The 12,033-nt window shown below is 39.2% G+C and overlaps 1 protein-coding gene across 1 annotated transcript in view; it reads left to right on the forward strand.

Annotated features, from left to right (window-relative positions):
• Positions 1-12,033, forward strand: part of clstn2a (calsyntenin 2a) — a 187,181-nt gene that overhangs the window by 109,964 nt on the left and 65,184 nt on the right. The window contains exon 3 of the mRNA XM_056744552.1: positions 11,463-11,658. Coding sequence (XP_056600530.1) covers positions 11,463-11,658 — 196 coding nt within the window. The remainder of the gene's footprint in view (positions 1-11,462; positions 11,659-12,033) is intronic.

A 12,033-nucleotide genomic window follows, 5' to 3' on the forward strand; every position in this document is an offset into this window, starting at 1 on the left:
AGTGGCACTGGCAAGACATGTTATGTCCAAATTGGTCCATAGCGTTATGATAATGAAAAGCATTATTAGCAGACAGAATCTTGTATCGTTTGTTTACCTTTCATCATTGGGCGACTTGATGTTCTTCGCTTAAGCTGAAGAACATCATCACCTGAATATTTATGAATCAAGTACGAGAAATTGGATTAGATCCCCAAATGTTTTGCATGGATTATAGCGGCAAAGGGCATGACAGGAAAGTTGTGTTTAGGCTGAGATGAGGTTGACTGGTTAAAAAACACTTATTTCATTGGCTGGCTGTGCTCTCTATGTTCCTGGCACACACCGATGGCTGTTACATCTGTCAAGTGGAACAGAGTTTCAATGTGGTCGCGGGGTAAGATAATGTCTAGGGAAACCGGAATGGACAATGTAACAGCTTTTTAAACTGACTCACCCACTCCAAAATCAAGTACAAAGGTAAACACAAGTCACTTAGGCAATATGAACAAATGTTAGTTGTTTTTATGCTAAGAGTTTGACTTGCAGATTGAATAGTCTTTACTATTTATTCTGTATGCATCTCGTAGCAGTTTTTTATGTTTAGTCTTAACATTTTTCAGGGAGATGAATTAATAATGCAGAGAGACATTTATATCATAAAGCTGTGTTAAGACAAGCATTTAACATAAACATCTGGGCTGGAATGAAACTGTAGACTCAGCATATTTGATGTGCAAGGCTTACGGTCGGCCTTAAATTAAGTTAATAGTAGCCCAAATCAGCTAGCATCCCATTTCCAATTACTTTGGAAAATAAGGAGGGGAATTTCCCACCAGTCACTATATTAAAGTAAGCAATGCTTTACTCAACGCAATGATTTTCCCTTTGGGGTCAATAAAGACTTATTTTTCTGTCTAAACTGAGCTGGAAATAAGCACAGAAGGGCATGAGGATGAGCAAAACATAATAACAGCTATGTTTTATAAACCTCCATGGTGCAGTGTAGCTATAACATCAAATTGCCGTTTACTTTCTAGGAATTTAGAAACAAACAAATCTGCATTGTTGGACTAATGTTGATGATATTAATCGCCAGGCCCTTTTTAGGTGGGCTTGGGGAACCTAAAGTTCTAGTTTAGCCCCCTAAAAAATTGTGAGTAATTATGTAATCTGTACAGGAATTCAAGATCGCTTTAGTCCCCTTTTAAACTCTTATTATGAAAAAGGCGGCAGGCTGCGTTATTTAGCGAATTCTTCAGTTCAAAGATGAAATAAATTATTAAATATAAATAATGAAAATGTTGAAAACATAGTGTGACCGTGATAATTTGTTTAATTTAAACATGAAACAAAGTAGCACCAGAGGTGTCATTGAACCGATGTGGATAAAAGCATCATATTGGAATCAGAATCAGAATATTTATCTGATAAAACATATACTCATTCTATAGGACTGCAAGATTAAAACAAAATCATTGATGCTGATTCATGCCCTTGATGTTGTAATCTTGATTATTACTATCAGATATTAGAATACATACTTTTTACATGCTACAAAACAAGCTGAGAAGCATTTATTCTTGCTGTTTTATTGCCAAAAGCAGTTATTCAAACGGGAAATATATAGAAATCGAAAATCCAACATCACTACAACATTCAAAGGCTTTAGGTTGTACAGTAAAGAGTCTGACCGCTCTAATAAATCTCTTTCTTATATTGTACTGTATCTGTAGGCGGTTATTAATGATAAACTTTGTGAGCGTGGAGCACTTCAGCACAGCTCTTCTTCACCAGTGAATCATTTAAACGCCTCTGATTTCATGAACTTGATTGGCTTTAATGCTCAAAAGTTTAGCAGAGAAATAAGGCTGTCATCCACATTCGTTCATTTTCCCCTAATCTTATATAGATTGCGACTGTCATAGCTAGTTTTTTATAATCAGGAACTTTATTTCCTCTTTGAATTTGGAGAGCAGTTTGGTTCACCTTGATGTAATTTTTTTTCAAAGCCTCTAGTTATTTCCGACCCTGATATAAACAATGTACCGATACTATCTGTTAATGGAGCCTTATGTTAACTTACACTATGTTGGTAAGGAATCCTAAAGCCAAGGCTAAAGAGTGAAACTTAGTTAAAACATGATGCTTCCTTCTTGTGTATTTCTAAAGTTTGTATGAAGTACACTTGCTTAGAATTTTAGAAGAAATAGGGGATCCCTCACATCACTGTTTATATGAAACTTATCTTAGGATAGAAAACGCTGGCAAAACTTTACAATAACGAAACTTTAGTGGAGTAGGCGGGGCGAGACCGTGATTCGAGACCGGTGAGTAATTGAGAATGAGCGCCAGCTGTGTGCGCACCGGCCTCGTATCACGTAGGAGATCGGGAGTATATAAGAGAACGAGCGACCGGACCGTCGCTGAGAGAGGACATGTTTTATGGTTGTATGTATGTTTTTGTTTTGTGATTTGTTTTGTTTTCGGGGCCACCGGCTGTTATTATTTATATTAAAACTTTAATTAAATGTCTGCCGGTTGCCGCCTCCTTCCTTCCTTTTATTGAACCTTTCTACAGCAACATTTAAAAGTTTAATGTTAGAAAGTAGGTAGATATCTGTCATGATTCTGCCCCATCATGTCATGCTTCTCTTGATCTAGTGGAAGGATTATTGCAGGGCCTCTTGTTTTATGTGGAGACAGGCATTCTGGCCCTTTTGGCCTTCCATATGCTCTCTCCGGTCTCGTCTCTGTTCCCGCCCTTTCGTCTCTTCATTATTGATTGTTAAGTAGTTCATGCCCCGTACCTGTTCCCTCTTGATTTGTTCCCATTACAATGCCCTTGTGTTTTGCGTCCTGTGCTGGTTTATTGTCATTTGTTTCATGACGGTGAGTTAGTCATGTTTGTCCTCTGTTAGTCTAGTCTAGTCTAGTTATTCATACTCCAAGGTAAATGTTATCTTCAGTCTTGTTAGGTGTAGTTAGTCCTTGTTCCTGTTGTCATGTCCTGTAATAACTTTTTTCTTGTTTTACCCCATCGTGGGTTTTTGTTTTGTCTTCTTGTTATTATTTATTAAAGCCTTGTGTTAACCCCCTACCCGCTGTCTGCGTTTGGGTCGTCTGTCCTTTTGTTTCACCTCGACCGTGACAGACAACACCATAATGGTATGGTTCAACAAAAAAACTTACCTGGCTAAGTCTGATTTGAGTGTGTGTTTTAATATTCCATTTGATAAGCAAATTGCAGTGATCTATTTGCTTCTTTTACATCTTTCGCATATTTCTACACCACTGGCCCCCAACAAGGAATTTGCAATTGTTGTTTCTACAGTAGCCCTGCAGATCGCGCTTCATATATGCATTATCTCCTCCGACAAAGAAGAGAAAACATGACGACATTTTAGTCCTGTGTCAGCCACTGTAGTGCTTTGAAAGGATAGGGTTAGCGGTGGAGTGAGCAGTTGGTTGCTATTCACAACCTCACCCCTAGATGCCACTTAATTTCATGCAAAAGACCTTTAAAATCCTCAATAATCGAGTCTTTTTAAATTGTAATCTTGTGAAATCTGAGAATTGGTTTTGGACACTGTTGAGACATCAGCTGACATAAAAGTATCAATTTGTTCTCTTAAGTCTCATGTATTCAACAATACATGTGAAAGTTTGCATTTAGATGCATTGATAGATGCATTTATCTGATAGTTTTGCATAACAGCTACATTTTGATATCATCAGTTACATCTTTGTGTGTTTTTTTTATTTAAAATGTTGATAATTATTTTAAGAATTCATCTTTTTGTTTTTCAAAAATCTATATTTGTAAAGAGATATTGTGTTTCTCTCTAACGTGATGTGTGTGATAGAAGGTTAAGCACATATCTCTGAAATTATTCTAGTCGTCTTTAGTCTTTCTGTGAGTGTTCAAGGCTATTAATTTATAGAATTTTTCTGCAGTGGTGCCCCTGTTTAAGAAACCTTCAGATGTTATTTCTGAATAGCTATATAACATCTAAACAGAGGCGCACGAAACAAAACAAATGAAAACAAGAATTCAGCTTTCTCTTGGCAACGTCTCAGTGAGTATTACATATGAATTTCTCAATTGATGCTGTTTGGCCCCAGCAGCCCTGTTAAATGTCTAAACCAACATGTATCAATGTGTTCTGAGGTAATAGTTTTACTCAAGGCCAACCAGTGTCGATTGATTGCTCAGACCAGTACAGAATTACTAAATGGTCACTATGTATTAGACTTGAAATGATGTTTAGCTTCTGTGGTGCACTGTTGATGTGCTTCTTGTCGCCTGAAATTTGACATGCGGTTGTGAGAGTTGACAAATGGTCCGGAAAACCCATAGTGCTTTAACCTGTAACCTTGGCAATGATAGGGCTGTCAGGGGAGATTCTGGAGAATTGTATTCTGGGAGGTTCACTTGTGGACTCAAAGTTGGTGGAGCAGAGAATAAGTGCTTCAAGACCTGTGGGGCTGGATTCCACCCAACCAGGCAACGGCTTTTGCTCGTTGAGTAATTAATTTATGAACCGGGGTCATTTGGTATGTGGGAGGGAAAAGCAAACTGGAGAAATGCCCAAGGGAGGTTGTCCAACTCTATTTATACTCTTTGGTCTTCTGCCTTTATTCTGCTCTTCACACACTTTAAATCAATGAAATAAGCACTCTGGGTCCATGCTGTGCTTTCTCCACTGAGACGCTCTACTGTTCTCAATGCCTCTGTCTTGCTCTTTGAGAGAAATGGAACATCAGATGTCATATTGACTTCACACTGCGTTAAACTGTTGGCTGAATTGATGTGAACTAGACATTGGGCCACAGTGATACAACTAATTCAGGCAGTGTCATCTTATATCACAATAATAGAAAACCTGAAAAACAACTTCGCTTTTGTGAATGCAAGCCTTGAGTTTTCATGGAAAAGAATGCAATGCTCGACTATAAACTTTGGGCTTGATACCCATTTGTCTTAGGTTGAGAAGCACCAGGTCTGATTGATTTTGTGACCCCTATTAACGCTTTAATGAAACTTAAGGGTAGTATTGGCAATTAGGTATTTTATGTTCTGCGGCCCTTCCAAACTCCTGAAGAATCAGTCCATTAGTACCTCTCTGAACTCTGTGTTAAACTTACGAAATATAGTTTTATTAGTTTCCAAAAGCACAGCTTTGTATTACCAAAGACAAACTGTGTTGCCAGAAATGTACAAGATCAATTAAAAAATGACATTGCTTCACTCCCAGAGCTTCAAGGAAAACTAATATGATTAGTCTTCAGTATTGAATTTCCCATCTCTGCATTGCTCTGTGCCACTGGTGGTCCTTGTCGTTTGCATAGTTTGTGTACATGGAGGTCCCGCACTGCCCTGTGCTCCTCATTATAGACGGCAGAGTAAAAAATGACCATGACAAGACAGTTTATTACTAGCCAAAGGGTCAAACAGATGACTCCGCTATCTCCCAAAATGCAATGAGGTGTTCTTTAATCTTAATGAAAACCCCTTTAGGACTTCACTTAATCCTCCAAAGTTGCATTATAAAAGGCACCTTTGGGAACATAAACATTAGGCCAATACTTCACACCACAATGTTCCCTAAGAGCATTGTAGAAAAAAGAAAGGGGAGGGAGAATGGAAGATAAAGAAAGATAGAAAGCATCGTGCCAACCCCTTTCATGAGCCACACTTTCTTTTTGAATGTCAAAAGCAAACACACCTCCCAAATGTTCAGCCATATGTGCTCTTTGACTTGACATTCTCTTCAAAATGACCTTTGCTGGAGCAGCTTATAGGCACACTGTATGAATAGGACGGAGCCAGTGATCCTTTTTACCTCTGTTCGTCCCTTGTTTTTAAGGAGACTATCAGACCTGCCCAATAAAACATATTATAACAGTGTTTGATCATGTACTGCAACCTTAATCTTTGTATACAGTATATGTGTGTGTCTGTGGAGTCTACTGTGTCTCTAAATCACTGTTAAACTACATGGATATGTCGGTGCTAAAAAATGACTAATGATTTGATGCGCGCTGGTGCGTCCTTAGGCTCTCTTCACACTCATGATGGGACCATTACCCCATCCAGACTTAGATATATGCACACTTAGGGACTGGAGAGAGATGAAAGAGGTTGAGAGGAGTGAAGAGCAGCCCTCAACATCACCTGAACCTTTTACTGCATGACAAGCATTACAGAGTGTGCACGTGTGTGACTAGATGCGTGTGCGTATCAGTTTAAAAGAAGGAGAGAGTGGAAATGAACAGAGGGCAGAGAGAGAGTCATTAGCGGAGAATGTAATCCAGAGTGTAATTAAAGAAAGGGAACATGGGGCCGACCGAGTGTATCTCTGAAGGGTCGGGCAAATCATGGTTTTCCGTAATCAGGGTTTTAATCAAATACAAATTTCAGCCGCTCAGTCAAATAGCAGATAGAAATAAAAATTAAACAACACTGTCATGATATACCATTGTGAAATCTAGGATAGAAAATCTGGGTAATCCACAGAGCAAAATTACACAACGTCATACACAAGGAACAAGCAAAACAAATGAGCACAGGACATCACACACACGCATTATATAGGGAGACTAACAAAGGAAGATAACAATGGGCAGGTGTGGGTAATGGGACACAGGTGGAAAACTATACGAGGAACGAGAGGGGCGGGGCCAAAGACAAGACCGAAGAGAACGCATATTAAGTCATGATAGACACTAATATTTTTCTCTCCACACAAAACCAAAGGCTTTGTCATAACTCTGCCACAAGATCAAGAAAGACATGAGATGGAGCGGCAGAATCATGACAATTATTATTTGCAGTATAGGCAAAATAGTCATGCATTTTGTTTAGCTGTTTCTTTGATAGTTATAATTCAAACTCAAAAATCTGTGATCTATCTCTGCTTGTTTCCAAATATGAAACAGTCAAATTAATTGGTTTACGAGATGGAGGTCATCAAGGTCTCTGGGGTGATATACTGCTTTTGCTGTTTGTAAACTACCCTGATTCAAATGAATTCCAGCAGTAAGCAGGACAAATATTACATGGGTGGTTTCATTCATTAAGTTCAAATTGGCTTACCCAGACTCCATGCTCTACACTCCCAAAGCTGATGTAATGTGGTATTAAAAAATGGCACATCTGTCGGCATGATTTAACACTTCCTTGATGCTTTCAAAGGGGACCTCGAAAGAATTTAGCATCCTTAGAGCTCGCTGCATGATTACAGACCTCGTGTGCTAGAGGGGCCCGAGCAGACGCTGCATGTTCCGAGCTGTCATGTAGAGATGTGATGGAAATTAGACCACAGTTACCTCTACCATTACCCTGTGCATAAACATCAGCATTGCTCAGACTTCCCATGCTGTACGGTTTGACCCTTTGCTCTTTCTTCAATTGAATCTGGAAAATGCATTTGCAGCAACAGACGGAGCGGAAAATAGGTTTACCCATGACTCCAGAGCGTTGAGTTTGTTGTTACGGCGGATTGTTTTTATTTTTCGTTTATTCGCCGTCTTACCGTTGTTGTTTTACGTAAGCTTCCCATGTTCCGACTCTCTCAATCTCGTTTTTGTCATCAAACGGAATGTTCGGAAAGGCTTTCTCTGAATTCTGCTGCCTGATGCGCTTTTATGTTTTATTTTCGCCGCTGCCCACCTGCGAGTGCCGCCCCATTGTGCTACACGTTTACTTTGGATAAAGCATTGTGAGGCTAATAGAAAGGGGGAATTTTAACAGTGGGGCTCTACAGGAATGTGGACTATGGTGGATAAATTGTGAATTCAGGACTGAGGAAGGAGGAGGGAGATTTTCAGAGCAGAGAATCAGATCTGCTTAAAACGAAAAATAATGAAAAAAGAAATTGAGAAAGAATTGAGTGGATGGACTGTGGGAAAAAACGTTAGGCTTATCTGCTCGCAACAGCAGGCTTGAGCACACAGCGTAACGCCACATTGCTGTTTGCTCTGGAGACACGCCGGGGTTTAAGTGATATCAGCTGTCTCGGGGTCAGAGTTGCTATAGGTTGCTATGTTTTTTGTGGTCATTTTCCAAATCCCAAAAAAGGGGTGTTATGGCGAGATTGAAGCACTGCCAAAATAGCACCCATGAATATAGATATAGTGGCAAGACAATGTCCTTTCTTGTCCCTGAGTTATTGTAGTGTCAAAAGATTGTGAATCAACATTTTCTTCGATAGTGTGGACAGAACTGCACTACCGGTTAATACAATGCAGACAAAGCATAAAAGAAATGGTGTTCCGAAAACTGAAAGTGAAGTGAACCATGTCAGAATTGAAAGACACAAACACCTTGTCTCGCTATACTGTGTCTCAGCTGGTAGAACATAATCATGAATGCAATCTCAGCGAACACACAAAGTGATAAGTTGTTTATCCAGTGGCGGAGCTAGAGTTTAATTTATGGGGTGGCAAGGGGGTGGCCAAGGCAATTTCAGGGGGTCCACAGACCACGGCAGAAAATGTGTGTCTAACCCTGACCTGTGACATATGTACAGTATACAAAACAGCTGCACAACTTAATGGCATTAATTTAATTCTGAATGTATTTGGATTAAATACATTATAAAATATAAATAATGAAAATGTTGAAAAAATAGTTTAACCATGATAACTTGCTTAATTTAAACAGGAGCAAAGCAGCACCAGAGGTGTCTTTTAAGTGATGTGGATCAGAGCATCTTACATGTTTGATAAAACATATATTCATTCTATGGGACTGCAAGATTATAACAAAATCATTGCTGCGGATTATTGCCCCTTGATGTTTCTTGATCTAGATTATTACTTTCAGATAGTATTATATTGTTCATGATTACAAGCTACAAAACAAGCTGAGAAGCGTTTATGAATTATTGAATTGCTGTTTTATTGCTGTTTTAATTCTCTAAATCTAAGGAACATAAACATCAGTTATTCAAACGGGAAATACATTTGCCTGATATATACAGACCGCTTGAAGGGGTCTTTACAGAAAGACACTACTGATAAACATAACGCAGAATTCTCCCCTGTAAACAGTTTAAAATAACCTGAAAACATGAAATGATGGGCAACTTGACGAAAGCTCTAATAGCGCAGCTTCTCTATTAGCTTTAATAGAGTAATAGGCGCTCTGATAACATGTTTTACCATAATGACGGATATAAGCGCTCACTCCGATTTGTCCGCGCTACAAACTACAATCGTTAGTTTCGTTACTAACATTTCCAGTTAAGATGTGAAGCATAATCAGAACAATGTATCACAATCCTGACACTCAAGAACAGTTTTGTTGTCAGGCTGTATTTACTTTATACGTTGGTCTGTTTTTTGGTGTGAAATTAATTTGGGCAGAGTAGGAGCTTGTAAATACGTCATATGCTTGTGAGTCGGCAACTCACTGCTTTAATCCCAGTACTTCTGTGATCATGTCACAGAAATAATGATAGTGTGTGTTTTGAAAAGACTGTTTGTGACGTCGTTACATACCTTATAACAATCATTTTTAACTTTACTGAAGGTTTTTTAACTAAATTAATAGACACACGAGAATCGTTGATTTTCATTAATGAGATCGCGTGGGTGTTCGAATCGAGATCAGGATCTTTGAACCATTAATCGTGCAGCTCTACAAAGAACATTAAACGTCATAAAGCCAACCGCCTCGCTATACATTATCCCTCTGATTACATGGCTACCTACCAAATAAATAAATAATTTGACACAACATATTGATTTAAAAGGGAGTTTATTGATTTAAAAACTATTTATATTGCTTCCGCTAAAGAAAATTGTCCGTTCGGTCTCTACGGTTAGAATCCTGCGTCCATGGCAACGCTCTGTTTTTCATGACAACGGTCTGTTATACTAAGCTTAGTGCTGCATTACACGTGCCAATATGAATAAGTCTACCTAATGTCTGTGATTGTTGCTGAACATTTGCTAACGACATGTTTTAAGCATATTCACGCAGGCGTGACAGTATTAGTCAGTCAGTTTCACGACTAGTAATGCTCATGAAGTATTAATGCTAAGCACTAAAGTGCAACGTCTCCCTTACTTCCCGATAAAACACTACTTCGTTTAATTTAATACCAATAAAAGCCGTACATACCAGCAAAATGTTCTTCATCTGTCCCGTGTGCTGTCGGCGTAGTTTTGGAGCCGTTTTGAGCACGTCACGAAGGTGCTGCGTGTCAGCTTAACCAATGAAAAGTGTAGCAGCAACAAGCACGCTGCGGCTGCACGCTTGTGCGTGCTGCGTAAGGATGCATTCACGTCCGCTGGGAGATTTGGGAAATGTTCGTAAAAATCTAACAGTCTTATGTTTTCAGCGGGGTGGCAACAGGGGTGACAAGGACTTCGTCTGGGGTGGCAATTGCCACCCCAACTAGCCCTCTGGCTCCGCCACTGTGTTTATCTTAAAGGTTCAGTGTATAAATTTTGCAGGCTCAACCCTTCCCTCCCTTTCGAAGCACTACGGTGGCTGCACAAAACTAAGAAGTCGGCGCGTTTTCGGTTCTTTGCTGAGAGACATAACATATTTACGAAACACGCTCTGTAGGGCAGTTTGTCCGTTAAGGGCTATTGTAGAAACAACATGGCGAATTCCATGCAAGGGGACCCACGGTGTATGTAGATAGAAATAGCTCATTCTGAGGTAATAAAAACTAAACGCTTTATTATGTAAGGTCTTTATACATTTCTGAAGACATAGTTATGTACAGTATATTATATTGCATTTCTGTCAACAAATCCTCCAAAAAATTAGACAACCTTAAATGAACTGTAAGTTGTTTTGAACAAAATTGCGTCTCAAATACATCAAAAATTGGTTTGATTATACAATCCTGCCTAAAACCATAACATGTCACACACAATAACAATGCAAGCATGTATTTCATACATTATCTCTATTGCATTTTTTTTTATTTATTATTTTAGTAAATCACGCTATGATATGATACTTGACAGGTTTCATGTTATTTCAAATGTATGCGTACAGATCCGCTGACCTGACAAAAATATTGCAATTACCATAGCTTCTTTAAAAGCTTTTGTGTTGCAATTATTCAAGTGTATATCGCATACATATTTCATGGTAACATGTCTTCTTCAATGGGGCAGACTGCTTGTGAACAAGAGAGATGATATCCAGAGAGACAGTCATTACCACATTCAAAACACAACACTTGAACACCGTGCTTTCTTGCAATATGATCTCACCACTGCAATGAGGCAATTACAAGAGCAGATAGTTATTCTTCCTCTCACAGCATGAGCAGAGTCGCTTGCAAAAGCACACTGTGTCCTTTATATTATTTCGGCGGGGTCGGGGGGCAAACATGCTGGGTAAAAGTTATAGCAATCATAGCTGGTTGAGAAGCAGACTGAGCAAAGAAAGCCATTTGCGTGTTTTCGCAGTCACTTATTCGACCTCCTGTGTCTTGTTTTTTTTATTCCAGGTGAGATCTGTGCATTTAAGATTCACGGGCAGGAGGCCCCGTTTGAGGCAGAGGTATTGAACAGGACGTCGGGTGAAGGGGTGCTGAGGGCCCGGGGTCCTGTCGACTGCGAGCAACAGAAGGAGTACACATTCATCATTCAGGCCTACGACTGCGGAGCCAGTCCGAGTGGAGCCGAATGGAAGAAGAGTCACAAGTGAGCAAAAACCCATTTGTAGGAGGATTGTACTGTAGATGATCCCTTCCAGATGGAAAAATACAGCTCATACTGTATTTAGATAGATTTCAGGTTATTTTAATGTAAACAATTTAGTATTAAAGCTTTTGTTCAAAGAAATAAAAGTGAAGGAAATTCTGAGGAGCTTAAATTCCGGCCATTGGCATTTTCAAAAACATTTTGTTACAATTCGTCCTTTCTTGTACGCATCGTTCCTCTTTGTTATGTGCAGCGTGTGCTGTCCTGCTGTGCAAATGATCAATCTGTTTAATTCATCCTTTCATAATCAAAGTTAAAAGCAGTATGAAACTTTAGAGGCGGGAACGCAATGTTGAAAGCGTCAAGCTGATTGCT

The sequence above is a fragment of the Triplophysa dalaica genome, chromosome 3 (assembly GCF_015846415.1).
Source record: "Triplophysa dalaica isolate WHDGS20190420 chromosome 3, ASM1584641v1, whole genome shotgun sequence".
In the NCBI taxonomy this organism is placed as follows: domain Eukaryota; kingdom Metazoa; phylum Chordata; class Actinopteri; order Cypriniformes; family Nemacheilidae; genus Triplophysa; species Triplophysa dalaica.